The 15,177-nt window shown below is 32.1% G+C and overlaps 1 protein-coding gene across 1 annotated transcript in view; it reads right to left on the bottom strand.

Annotated features, from left to right (window-relative positions):
- LOC124539089 overlaps nucleotides 1–14,651 on the bottom strand; it is a 113,976-nt gene extending 99,325 nt beyond the window's left edge. Inside the window, exons 1-2 of the mRNA XM_047116411.1 lie at nucleotides 14,647–14,651; nucleotides 13,130–14,012 (exon numbers count right to left, since the gene is read on the bottom strand). Of these exons, the coding sequence (XP_046972367.1) occupies nucleotides 13,130–14,012; nucleotides 14,647–14,651 (888 nt within the window). The remainder of the gene's footprint in view (nucleotides 1–13,129; nucleotides 14,013–14,646) is intronic.
- Nucleotides 14,652–15,177: the final 526 nt, after the last annotated feature.

Here is a 15,177-nt window from a genome sequence, read left to right as displayed (position 1 = left end):
AAACACGAATTAAGCACATATATAATATAGAGGTGCTTGCCTGGGTTTTAACCCGCAATCATCGGTTAAGATAGACGCGTTTTAACCACTGGACCATCTCTGCTCTATATATAGTGCATTGGCAATTTAAAAATTGGTTAATATTTCTTAACAGCGTCAATCTCAATATTTTAAATAATAAAAAATATCATTTGAAATCAAAGTTTTGGACAAATATTAAATAATAAATTTATAATCTTAAACTTTTTAGATCCAAACACAAGCGTTGAAATTTCTGAACGAATGTAAATCACGAAAGTTTACGAAGTGCAAAAGTTGGTCCGGCTCAAATTAGTGTGCGCGGTAAAAAGAATTTATTATGCATTTTATTTTTTATTCCACGGTAAATAAATTTGTCAAGACAACTTGATATATATCTACAAAAAATTATGAAGACTTATTGCCTAAGTTACATAGTCTTCTTTTTCTGTAAATATTATAAATTAACGTCGCTGTTTGTTCGCTTCTACGAATACAAATAATAATGCGGGTTTCTTTATGATGTATTGTTTTACAAACGGTTTTTGTTTCATAACTCATCATTCAAAAACACAGAAGTCAAATGTAGTGTTTAACCTTTGCTTACTTTTTTAACTAACTAACAGATATTTATCTAAGGTATTCGACCTTAGATAGTTATCTGTTAGATAAAAAAAAATGATCACCAGATATTCACTATTGGTTAATATTCTACCACAACTATAAAATATATTAACCATTCCTTACAACACATACAACAATGTGACTTAAACCTTGGAGAAAATGTTACAACAATACTGAACATTACAGTTTGGCGGTAGAAAATCTAATGGTACCTACTCAAACGCCTTGCATAACGAACTAGCCAAGTACTACAGCACAAAAAAATTCTAGTATATTATAGAAGCACTTTTAAACTGTCATGTAGCAGAATTGGTTCGAAATGTAGATCTGCAGGCAGAAACTTAGTATTCTTTCCTCCATTTTAATTACAGAGTATGACAACAAAATACAATTAAATTTATGTAAGTATATCCTGCCTAGAAATCAACAAATACTAAGTCAAAGCCATTAAGAACTTAATGGTGTACTTACATATATTTCTGATGTAACTACTGTAGTGTGCAAAGGACATTATATCTTAGTTCTCAATGTTAGTGGCGCATTGGCTATGTAATGAATGGTTAATATTTTTTACAGCACCATTGTTTTGGGCGGTGGTGATCACTTACCATCAGATGGTCTGTATGCTCGTTCGCCAACCTACGCCATAAAAAAAAATAACTTTAATGTATAAAAAGAAAATGGTGCAACTATTTAAAATATTATTCTATTTACAGAGTTAATAAAGTACTTAAATGAGATTAGAATTTTAATAAGATATTATTCGTTTGCTTGTTATAATAACTTATTATGAAATATTAAACTATTCCCTTGTGAATAGCCAAGTACAGCTGCATAAATAATAGAGTTACTAGATAAAGTATTAAATACAGTGTGATGAAGAAATCAGCAAAACACTAATCAGAATAATATATTTGACAGGACATATTCAACTAGCTATGCCCGCGCGACCTTGTACGCGTTTGAATTTATCAAAAAAATTATTATTGTAGCCGAAGTTAGTCCTTAAAATATCAGTTATGCGCCAGTGAAAGTCCCGTCAAAATCTATCCAGTCATTCCACAGATTAGCTGGAACAAACAGACACAAATTGTAAAAATGTTCTTTGGTATATGTACCGTGTAAATATTACACATATGCATTAAGTAAAATATGGCTATTTTAATATGACAAACAGACACTCCAATTGTATTATATGTATAGAAGCTGTCAAATATATTATACTCGTAGACAAAACGTTCGATTTTTTTACAAGATATTGAGTGAGTGGTACTCAACCTAATGGGCTGGCATACTATCAAGTAAAACAACAATATTAATAAAATAAAATCTTTATTAATATTATAAGTATGAAGGTAACTCTATCTGTTTGTCGTTCTTTTTACGACAAAACCGTTTAACCGAATTTCATGAAATTTGGTATGAAGCAAACATTATCTCCAAGAAAAGACATAGGCTATATTATTTGCCTAAAACATGACAACCAACACCCTAAAAAGCGAGAGACGCCGCTGGTAACAGCTAGTTATTTATAAAGGGTTGTAGCCGTAACTCGGTTTTCAAAATTGAACGAGTTATATACCAACTTTATGCAGAAAAGAGCATTGCAAGAGAATATAATAATCCATTAATTAATTTCTCGTTATTTCATATCTTCATAACAACTTTTCTTTATGTATTTATCAAATTTCGAAATACTTAATTTGGACGTTGATATTGACATTCTAAAAAACCAAATGAGCTTAGCCATCACACGTTCTATGTCGAATTATTCGTTGAGTAAATTAAATCACTTTTACCGACGACAGATGAGAGAAAATTTCAACCCAGAATCCCTTTGAAACGTCCTTAATTAAAAATCTTTCATGAGAATTTTTATTGGCTTTTTTTAAAACAAAAACATGTCCTTAAAAGTGCTTTTTAAATAGAATCTAGAACGTTCAATATTTTACAATATATTAAAGTCTTAGCCTAGTAGTAGGACTACTGAGATAGTGTGAAAAAAAGGGTAACGGTTATTACGGATTGAAGTCTGAGCGAGTAACACAGTATATTTTTCAAAAAAATCAAATTGCAGAAAATTTTAAGTTGTGTTAACAACGAAGCATGTTATTTATAGTAAAGTAACAGTCCATAAAAGTCTGGACTAACCTAGTAGGACTTCTACAGATTACCCTCGCTAAATATAATGGCTAAATCACTGAATCGTTCCAGTTCTTGAGACCTTAGTTAAAATCCTAGGTCGAACTAGGGAGAATGTAATTGATTTTTTAAAGTACACTGTTAACATTCATCATTGGTCTTGCGCTTGAACTCTTCTATTTGTTTTGAATCTATCGTCTCATTGGATTACTTGAGTGCACCTGTGTTTACTCAGACAGTTATGCACTCTAGAAAGGCTATCTAAAGAATGGCCATAATTCCTTAATTTGGTCAATATGGACTTTTCGATTATTGAGCTGCCTTTCCTCAAAAGAAAACTGTCAGTTTTTATCTCGTCGATCGAAAGAGATGATAAAATTTTCTCTAGATTTAATTAACATTCATCAACATTTCGAATAAATAAAAAATTGAAGAATAAGGTACGGGATGGAATGCAGGATATAAATATGGATTTTATTACAATTTCAGAAATGTTTTTGATGTTGAATGGATTTATAAAAGGCTCTTAACTGATTGTAATGCAATTTGTTTACTTCAAACAACATAAGCTAATTTGCAATTTCATATGAATAAAATTATAAATTACACCACAAATTAAATATAACCATCATAATATGTTAATGAACAAATAATATTATTAAATAATAGGCAGTTATAATTATTGTTATTATTTTTAATAAAAATGAGTCAAGTATTTATAAATATGTCACATTTGTTATGTACAACGATAATAGGGTGATACGCAGCCATAAGCCATGTATTATTAATTATAAGAATTTTATCTATCACAATAAACAATAAAAAAAAAATTACCTTTTTCGGAGCTTGATACCATTTGTAATCAAATTCGACGAAGTGGTTTGTCCATGATAGAGCTACACAGACCAACAAATTGCATTATAATAATTTGCATAGATTATTTTATCCTGGTTCGAAGGGAAATTGAGCCAATGTAGCAACAGGCATAAGAGTCGGAACCAAAGATCAAAATCAAAATAAACTTTATTCAAGCAGGCTTTTACACGCACGTTTGAATCGTCATTTAACAATTAAGTGAAGCTACCACCGGTTCGGAAAGTAAATTCTACCGAGAAGAACCGGCAAGAAACTAAGTTGTTACTCTTTTTCAACATTTTCAAAATACAGCCATATTAGTTATATACAATTATATATGTATGTAATGTATCCTGCCTGGAAGTCAACGGGTATTAATTCCACGCTTTTTGATCATCTACAAAATCTTGTATCGAATAATATGTCTTTTTTACCAATGTATTTTTTACAAACTATTTGAATTTACGAAACGGCAAAGTTAAAAATGTTTGCGGAATTTTACCGGCGATTGGCGACGCTAGGGACGTGAGAAGTGATGTTAGTCTGCCTTTCTAATTCTTAAAGAATGTAAATAACGTAATACATAAATATAATTCAGCAAATTGTTGAAACGCAGAATTACAGTTCATTAAAATTTTAAATTAGGGTAACTAGTAGGGCCAACAATAAGTTACGGATGCTCTGTCTTATAATTTTTTTATGGTATAGGTTGGCGGACGAGCACATGGGCCACCTGATGGTAAGTGGTCACCATCACCCATAGACAATGACGCTGTAAAAAATATTAATTATTCCTTACATCGTCAATGTTCCACCAACCTTGGGCACTAAGATGTTATGTCCCTTGTGCCTGTAGTTACACTGGCTCACTCACCCTTCAAACCGGAACACAACAATAATGAGTACTGTTATTTGGCGGTAGAATAACTACCTACCTCTGATAAACTATATATTTGATTGTATGTATCGCATTTATTGCAAATATCGAAATTATTTAACTGCTCTGACAGTAAGAGATAAAACAATCACATCATGATTTTTTAATCTATTGACAAATTTTAACTTCACTGGACGATTTTATTTATATTTATATTGGTTTACAATCGGACCAACTGCACTCGTCAAACATTTGCGTAGGAAAATATTTGAGAAGTTAAATGTATATATGCATCAAGCAAACTTAAAAACTATGAATAATTCAACTCGCAATTTGTAATTTATTTTACGAACTAAAGTTATTTTATCATTTATGTTACGTTTAAAATTGCTTCATATAACATCACAAATTGATATTTGTTTACGTTGAACTTGTATTTTGTTTAGCGTTGGACACCGGGAAATAAATCAATTTATCTAAAGTGATCATAAATCCAAGCTTATCTGAAGACTGTAATATTTATTTTTTTTACTTGGGAAACAATCAATTATAATCACAATTAATAGTGAAAAAAACATATAAAAACCATAAATCAATTAAGATTCCACTTAAAATTAATATAGAGATATAAAAAAACAGAAAGTATAAAAAGCAAGTAAAACTTAAAGTTTATTTATATGACGTAAACAAATAAATTGCACTGATGATAACTCGCTGAGATTCTTTCACCGGTTCTTCTCAGGTCTGGCTATTACCTGCTAAACCGGTATAATGAAAGAAACTGTAATACTTCCTTATTGAATAAAGGAATTAGATTTTGATATCATGGAGGTTTCATTTCAAGTTTCTTGTATACCTCTTTACGAAGACCTAGGCAATATAGGTGTGCATTTGTGAATTTATTTATGATCGTCAAACAAATAAAAAAGTAATAAAAGTGTAGCTACTAATAATGAGTAACCAAATCTAGTTGAAAGACTTCGTTGGCCGTTAATCACAGAAACTTAACAATTATTTAGTGAGCCTGTACAGATGCCGGTTGATGGTCAAAACTTTGCCCTTTAAACTCAACTAACAAATTAAGAAGAATGGACCAAGTTAAATTAAAATCTTAGGCGGGAACAGCCGTGAATTATCCTTGTTGTGAAGACACTTTTTTAAGGTTCAGGTTTTTTACCTTTCAAGTTATATTGGTGCTTTGGTTTATATTTTTATGCAAGGATCAGCTGAAACGGCTTAAGTTTGCGAATTAGCTAAAACTTCAGCTATTTCTATTCATTTTTAAAGTCACGTTGATTTGTATTAATTGTGAAGAATCTTCTTAGTTTTTGGACACATTTGGTTTCATTTTTGTTTTAATTTAATGTAACGGTTTTTTATTTTTGAAAGTCGCTCAATTTATTTTCTTAATTAAGATAACAGATTATGTTTGGTACACGAAAATAATTTTATATTACGTTCCATAAAATGTACAAAAAACGTTTCCCTAAACATAAGAAATATACATACCTTTTTATATGTCATTTTAATTCAGCATGAGTTTTGAAAAAAACACGATTCAGAATTTTTTCCAAAGCGTGCTGGTTTTGTTTATCAAAAATATTATCAGACTTTTATAATAAATGCGAGTGTAAATATGTTTGTTTGTCGCCTCATCACGATGAAACCAGTGAACCGATCGTAATTAAATTTAATATAGAAGTCTGTGGACAAAATTACATAACTCAGGAGATACGGAAAGTAAATATGACGCAATTGTAAATACTTCGATCAATGTTCATGCTCCACAGCCTTATAAACAAGTTAATCTTATCTATACATATAATAAAATTGGAGTGTCTGTTTGTAATATTAAAATAGCCCTTTTTTCTCAATTCATATATTTGTGTACACGGTACATAATTATACCAAAATAACATTTTTTTACAATTTTTGTTTGTCTGTCTATTTGTTTCGGGTTATCTCTGGAACGGCTGGACTGATTTTGACGGGACTTTCACTGGCAGATAACTGATATAATAAGTAGTAGGCTACTTTTTTTTTTTTTTTTGTTAAATTAAACGCGTACAAGGTGCGTACAGCTAGCCAATAATATAAAACATCGTTCAATACATGTTAACTATAAATGTAATTTTAAATATAGAATCAATTTAAAATTCCGTTACGAAATGAAATATCTCACAATATAGAAACTAGACAGACCAACAAACTAGTTGAACCGATGCAAAGCGGCAAGTTTTCACAATAACAATTGTTTCACTGCTCAGCTCCTGGTCTGTGCTGAATGAAATTTATCTTGCTTCGGAGACTCACCTTATTTTCACGAATTTCATTGAACTAAAATTTACCAACATTTTCGAATAGACGACAAAGTTTAATATTAAGTTCAAATCTGTATTTGAACTCTGGGCTCTTTTAATTATTTTAATTAACTATCCCATTTAACGTTACATATATTCAATTTTTGCAGGGATTATTAATTGCTTGGTTTTTACTTGTATGGATAGAATTCTTCTATAAAAAATGTACTTACCTTACTTCTTCACTAAGCGATTATTTATTTAATATTTCAAATTTATGTACTTTTACTAACAATAGCTAATTCCCAAACACTTATAACAATTTGGTGTTGTGAGTTAAAATTACAGAAATTTCATCCTCAAGTAACGATATATATCAAGTACGAAGGTAACTTGTGTGTTACTACTGGTTACTTCTTTACTCAATATACCATAGCTGGCTAAGGTGTCTTTTTCGCTTGATAAGGTTAAGAGCATATACCTATTAATATATTCATTTTTTGACAGATTGGTGGATAAACTTAAAGCAAATTTTCGTCTAACATATGTTTATTTTATTATGTTATTATTCTTCAACACCGAGCACAAATAAAACTATACTTTCGACTAAAGCACTTAACATAACTGAAAACAAAATATTTATAAATAAAAATTTCGAAGTAAAGTTCGATCGCGGACTTCTGTTATCGCCTGTTAACCCCGATTTCGAAACTTAAGGCATTTAAATATGCAAAAGTATGGCGAGAGGGAGTGTCAAACTAACGCAAAGTGTTGACTGTTGTGTTTGCCACAGCAAGCCTTTTAGTTACAGCACAATTGCATAAGAGCAAGCGGATATAAAGAAGAAGCTTTATATACAGACCTGAACTTATCAATGGTACAGTTGCTCGGTGGTAGGGCTTTATGCAAGCCCGTCTGAGTCCCACTCATCAAATATTCTACCGCCAAACAACAGTACTTGGTATTGTTGTGTTCTGGTTTGAAGGGTGAGTAAGTGTAATTACAGGCACGAGGGACATAAGATTTTATAATCTTAGTTCCCAAAGTTGGTAGCGCATTGGCGATGAAAAGAACGGTTACCTAATGTTTCTTACAGCCCCATTGTCTATTGGCGGTGATGACCACGTACCATCAGGTGGCCCATATGCTCATCCACCAACCCATAGCATAAAAAAAATCAGTATACAACCCTGTATTTTCGCGTTTCATTTAGATGCAAAAATCTGTATTTATATTATGAATGTAAAAGTAACTCTGTCTGTCTGTTGTTCTTTCACGAAAAAACCGCTGAACCGAATTTCATGAAATTTGGTTTGGAGCCAACATTAACTTCAAAAAAGGAGGCTACTTATTGCCTAACACATGACAACCAACATCCAAAAAAGCGAGCGAAGGCGCGGGCGACTCATCCGCCATATAACATAAGGTGTAAAGTTGCATAAGTAAGAAGATATTGACAGCCTTACTAACAACGCTAAGCATTCAGTATCTAATAAATACAATATCAATATTAATAATATTGTTCTCTTTGAACAAAATTAAAGAGAAAGCACTTTAAACTTATGATTAGTGCGTTTAAAAATAGATATATCCATACGCTTAACCCTTTGTTTTGTACCGATCGAGTCTGTGTACTTTGCACATTGCCCTCAAGAGAGCCTTTTATTACAAAAATAGTCGCTCTGCACACGAATTCTTGGATAATGCAAACACTACTTCGTTACGTACGAGCCGGTAACTTATAAATCATATAATTTTATAAATAAATCAAATCTATTTTCAGGATAGAAAATTATATTTTCGTTCCTTATATTAGTTTATAGTTATAAAAATACGTTTTTATGTCATTAAAGTAAGAGACTATTACATTGTATACCTACATAAAGTTAAAACTTGTTGCAATCCTACCCGAAAAGGTTTCATAGATTTCCTTAGAAATCACGCAATACCTTTGGAAAACCAAAGGTATTGCGTGATTTCTAAGGCGAGTGAGCAAAAGCCCTTCCAAATTCAAAACTGATGCTGCCACTGGATTTCTTTGATAGTAAACTGCAATATTGTTTTCATCATCATCATCATCATCATCATCATCATCAGCCCGTATCCGTCCACTGCTGGACATAAGCCTCTCCAAGTGCACGCCACTGTGGTCTTTCACCGGCTACTCGCATCCAGCTCCTGCCTGCCGATTTGCGTAAATCGTTAATTTTATTTTATAGACTCAAAACCTCAAGACATGCATCTTATCTGTAAAGAGTAGTATTAACAACAAAATAAAAAAAGCAAAAAATATTAGGAATAAACAGAAATCCAGTACTATTGTCAAACTTGTATAAATAATAATATAATCTTTTACTAAAGTCTCCATTTCATTCATATTCTGAACTGTGAACAGTTGCTGCCAATGAAACTCATTAAACTTTAATTGTAACAACTACTAATGTTCCAGTACTGGTGTCTTCGCGTTGAGGACAATATTTGAAACTCCACAACCCTGTGGGAAAATACTTAACACATTCCAGAATTGTATCTGACACAAGTGCGATTATATTTCTGAAAGAAATTCTATCTATGCTCAGCGCGAGATGAATTACAAACATTCATTGGGTATCTAGATCAAAACCCAGCAGTTTATTTATTATTTGTAATTATTATACTATCGATAATACACCGCCAAAAATTATAGTAATTTCAGCATTATATAAGTCTATTTATAGAAAAACATGTTCAATAAATAATACAATGTCTGATGCAATTGTCAAAATACCACTTTCAAATTTCGCGCTCAAAATTCGTTCCGACGTGTGACAAATGTTGGTTCTGGGCATATATCTGTTGCGGTGTGAATGTATTGACTTTGGAGTGTCCTCACAATGCTTTGTAGCTATCACGCTATCCTTTCACTCTCATTGAATATTTATTTATTTATTTATTTATTTATTTTTTTTTTTTTTTTAGGATCACCAACAGAAATGACAATAGTATTACAAATTTTATATAGTTAACAATTGAACACACTTGATAATTGTATTTCTTTTTATAGGTAATCACAGCATGCACTAAATATATTGAACATTAGTAATTATCACAAGATTGTTTCTTTGGATCAATTATATAATTAAATTTTTTAATTAATAAAAATTATGAAATTGAATTATTTAACAGTTTTATAACAATATCAGTTGTAATCATTTAAATGAACACATTAAATGTAAAATAAATTAAATAAACATTTTTTAAGTTAATTTTGAGTTAATAACAATAATTAATAATTTTAGTTTCAATAATTTATATTGTTTTTTAAGAAACTCAACAAATTTGATTTAAAAATAGCCAAATTATTACAAGTAATATCTAGGTTAGAGATCTTCGAGGAGAGATCGTTATATGTGCGTGCTAGTCTAGCTGGTGGAGAATATTTTCCTAAGTTAGATTTGTATAGCGGTACATGAAATAAGGCACTCGGTTTTCTGGGTAATCTTAAGGGAACATTGAAATTAAGTAATTGCAATATAGCTGGACAATCAATATTGTTGTTCAATATTTTGTGTAGGAATAATAGATCTGACATTATTCTGCGCGACTGTAATGAAGTAATGTTGAATCGTTCAAGTCTTCCTTCATAAGAATTATCGGTTAGATTGCAGTTCGAGCGATACGCAAGATGACGCAATAGTTGTTTTTGTACCCTTTCGATTCTATCACTATGAATTTTGTAGTGAGGATTCCAAATTTGGCTGCAATATTCCAGTTTACTTCTCACTAGACTACTGTAAAGTTTAATGGTAGTAGAGGGCTGCCTGAACTCTTTTGAATTCCTCAATACAAAACCTAATGTCTTTGTTGCTGTGGTAATAATATTATCAATGTGGCTGGTAAATCTTAACTCGCTGTCCAGTACGACGCCTAAATCACGCATCGCTCGAACTACCGTCAGTTTTTCTGTCTCGATGTAATATTGGCTCTGAACGTAATTTTGTTTTCTTGTAAATCTGATTGAAAAGCATTTCTTGGGATTCAGTGTCATCTGGTTATGGTTACACCATTGTATCAACCTGTTCAGATCTTCCTGTAAAAGTGCGACGTCAAAATTGTTTGTAATTGTTTTAATAATTTTAAGATCATCTGCGAATAGGTAGACTTTTGAGTGCTGAAATATCGAAACAATATCGTTTATAAAGATGTTGAAAAAAGCTGGTCCTAAGACTGAGCCCTGCGGAACACCAGACTTGGCAATGTATGGCTGAGAAGAATATCCATCTATCACCACAGTAGAGGATCTACTTTGTAGGTAGGATGAGCACCATTTTAAAATTGTCTCATTTAGTCCAAATTCCCTTAGTTTGCTAACAAGTAATGTGTGGTTTACTTTGTCAAAGGCCTTAGAGAAGTCTGTGTATATAGCATCGACTTGCAGTCGATTATCGACATTGCCAATTAGTTCAGTGACATATGAAAAGAGGTTTGTGGCAGTAGATCTACCTGACAAGAAGCCATGCTGTTGCCCATTGATACGTCTTCCTAGTAGCTTAAAGCTTAGTTCATACACTAAACTCTCAAAGACCTTTGACATAGTACATAAAATGGAGATAGGTCTATAATTTACAATATTCTGACGACTTTCACTTTTGTAAATTGGCACTATACGCGCCTCTTTCCACTTTTCGGGGAAAATACCTGAATTCAGGGAATTATTGTATATTAAGGATAACGGAACAGACAATGAGGTTGCGCACTTACGTATAAATAAAGGCGGAATATTGTCTGGACCAGCAGCCTTCGATATGTCAAGTCTTTTTAGTCGTTTCTCAATGTCTCCTTTGGATAATTGAATGTTGCCTATATAAGTTTTGGATATGTTCACTGACGGTAAATCAAAGTTATTGTTTGAAGTATTATTATTAAATACCGATGAAAAATGATTAGCAAATAAGTCGCATATTTCTTGCCTATTGCATGTCTCATGATTATTCAAAGTCATTTTATTGGGGTAATTCGAACCCTTACGTCGCATATTTTTCAGATGTGTCCAAAAATATTTCGGATGTTGCCCAATAGCTTCTTCAATATGTAAAATGTAATCATAGTAACATTTTTTAATAAGTTTGTCACAGTCTTTCCGCAGGTGTGCAAATTCAATTTTGTCAAGTGGATTGTTATATAATTTAACTTTGTGGTGATATTTATATTTTTGTTTTATTAGTTTGATGACTGTAGGAGTAAACCAGATAGGATAACATTTTGTTCTTTTGCAGGACTTCGGGACGAACTTATCAATCGCTACTTGCAGAATTTCGTAAAACTTAGATATCATTGAATTAACATTATCTAGTGTACCTAAAGTTTGAAACCAATCAATATTATCAAGATACGTTCTAATAGAATCGTAGTCAGCTTTTTTATAATTGTGTGAAGTTTTAGGCTTGGTTTTAAGAGGAATATTTGTGGGCATTATTTTTAAGACAATTTCTAATGGTGGGTGCAAAGTATCTACATTGCGTATGGGAAATTGACTTTCACTAATGTTCATGGTTATGTTAGATAGAATTAAGTCTAAAAATTTTTCCACTTCTGTTTTTAATATGATTATATTGGTTTAGGTCGTGTAAGGCAAAGAAATCTATTAGGCAACTTTTAAGGAGACAATTTGTGTGGTTCCTTGGGGATGTGTACTGAACATTAGGTTGGATTTCCCATGATATAGAACTCATGTTAAAGTCACCAAGTAATATAATCGAATTATTTGGAACATCCAAGTTGTTATCATTTATTGTTTTAGTTGCATTGTTAATAAAAACGTCTAATGTGTTGTGAGTAACTGGTGGGGGAATGTATACTGCGCAGATATGTAAATGTTTTGTTATGACCTCAGAATCGAGTTCTATTGTGACCCATAAGTCTTCGCATTGACTCTCCCATCCAAGTTGTCTGCGTGAACTAAAGCCATCCTTTTTTACCGCTATCAAAACTCCACCACCAATTTTCTTATTGTTAGAAATGGAGGACGTTTCGCGATCACGTCTATATATATAATATCTGTCATCGAAGATCTCAGCATCGTGTATACTATCATTGAGCCAAGTTTCCGTTAGTACAATGATATCATAAGTCGAGTTAAGGACTTCTTTTCGTACTTCAGTTAAGCTTAAACGAAGTCCTCGGACATTTTGATAATAACAGGTTATTGAATCGAATTTTTCAATTAATGTACCACAACATGTCTATTAATAAAATTTAGTTACGATAAATTTAAGAGAGATTCTGAACTTTTTATAATTTTGTAGTCAGACGACTTTGACTTCCGCATAAAAACTCGACCGTTCTTAATCCAGACGAATTCATATTTGAGTTCCTTAGCTTTAATGCGTGCCTCTGCGTGTAGTGCCTTTGTAGCCGGTGGGAGATGTTCGGTAACATATATAGGTTGTTTGTTTCCTCCGATGCCTAAGTGGCTGGTATTTAATTTGTCCTCCTTACATTTCGCTTGTTTGTTAAAGGCTATAGTTGCCGCTAGAAAATTGTCCCGTACTCTTGGACTACTAAATTTGACTAGTACAGAACGTGGTCGGGGGCTCTCCTTGTTGATTTTCATTATTCTACTGCAGCTCTGTATGTCAGTATCTGATAAGTTGTACTTTACATTAGCGGCCAATTGTTTCACTGTAGAGGTGATATTTTCAGATCGGTGCTCAGGAATGCATTGGATTTCTAGGTTGCTGGCTCGGGATTGATTTTCAACTAAAGTGAGTCTAGTCTGTAAGTCATACACTTTGGAGTGTAGTGTTTTATTTTCTAACTGTAGGGTTTTAATTACTTCATTTCTAGCGGATAAATCTTTCTTGATGTTTTCATATTGATCTTCCAGGAAATTTATAGACGCAAGAACTTCGTTCGTTTTTGTGGTGAATTCATCCAGTATGCTTTTTTTGAAAACGTCTAGCAAACTTTTCATTTCTTCTCTGACAATATACCGGACTTCATGTAGTGGTAGGTCGGATGTTATTTTTTCAATAACCTTCCTTTCATTATCTTTGATGCGAAGAGTAACATTGCAAGTCTGGCTGTCATGATCCTCTGAAGTAGTAAGCGAGGTTCTAATAGGTGTGTTTGTGTTGTCTCTTTTAGGTCTAGCACAAGTTGGACACAGCCATGTAGTTTTGTAATTTTCGTACAGTTCATTGAAACAAATAATACACCTGTGAATATTCTCTTGGACAAACGAAGCATCAAAAAAAAAGTGTTCGAATTTATCCTCATTTACAAAATCTGGTGTATCAGTGGAATTTATATGTAAAATAAACTCCAGTGCATATTCCACATCGAGACCAAGGTTTCTTGTAAATTTAAGAGGAAATTTGAAGCTTATTCCACTATTCTACTACAGATTGAGTTATTGGAAACACATGTTGAATATTATTATCCAATACATGCAGCTTTTCATACGATATTTTCAACACCATTGAACACGAGATTAATTTAAAACACAAATTATGCACATGAACATTTAATGGTGATACTTTGAAGGCATCATATTATTTTCTTGATAATTTCTAATAGCATTTGAATGCAGACGTCGTTACCATCTGACATTAAGACTTTCTTCTATGTAGTCTCATTGATTCAGTCGATAATAATCCGAGTCGCTTTAATATGAAGAGGGAAGCCAGGAAATTTCTAGTCTCGTTTCACTTTATAGAGTGAAACCAATACAGCAGAAGTACATACGTACAATTCTTATGTTATTTTTGTGGTGACATTTGTCACAATTTCAAATGGTTAGTAATTCAACTTTGTACGTATTATATTGTAAAGGAATGTACAAAAACTCACGTCATCTCTCTAATCGCGATAAATACAGTTCCCTATTTATCCAGCAAATCGCAACAATGAAATGTTGCTTGAACTATTAATGTCTAGAACGAATATTATAACCCGCAAAAAATGACTGACTTTACTACTACATACGTCTTTGCATTATTTTTATCCTAATTAAATTACACTGTCCAAGATTCATATGCATGAGTCCAAGATTCATATGCATGAATCTTGGGCATAAAAGTACATGTGGATGCATAGAGGTAAAATGCTATCGAACAATAGTTTCTAAATTGAAAAAAATAAAATAAAATTTAAAATGACTTGTACAAAGCCGAGATTTTGTATATATATGACAAATTAATGACGAAAATATATCAACACCCAGCATTACAAGATCATTTCCTTAAACACCACTTATTCATCTTTTAAGTTCGCTAATATAAAGTACAGGACCGAACTGATCATAACCAAAAATTGTTAAATTGTATATTATTAAAAAAAATCAGTATAGAGTTTAATATATACTATATATTTGTGATGAGT

Source organism: Vanessa cardui, chromosome 21 (genome assembly GCF_905220365.1).
Source record: "Vanessa cardui chromosome 21, ilVanCard2.1, whole genome shotgun sequence".
Classification (NCBI taxonomy): domain Eukaryota; kingdom Metazoa; phylum Arthropoda; class Insecta; order Lepidoptera; family Nymphalidae; genus Vanessa; species Vanessa cardui.
Note: the sequence above shows the minus strand (reverse complement) of the source record. Positions and strands in the feature narration are given on the sequence as shown.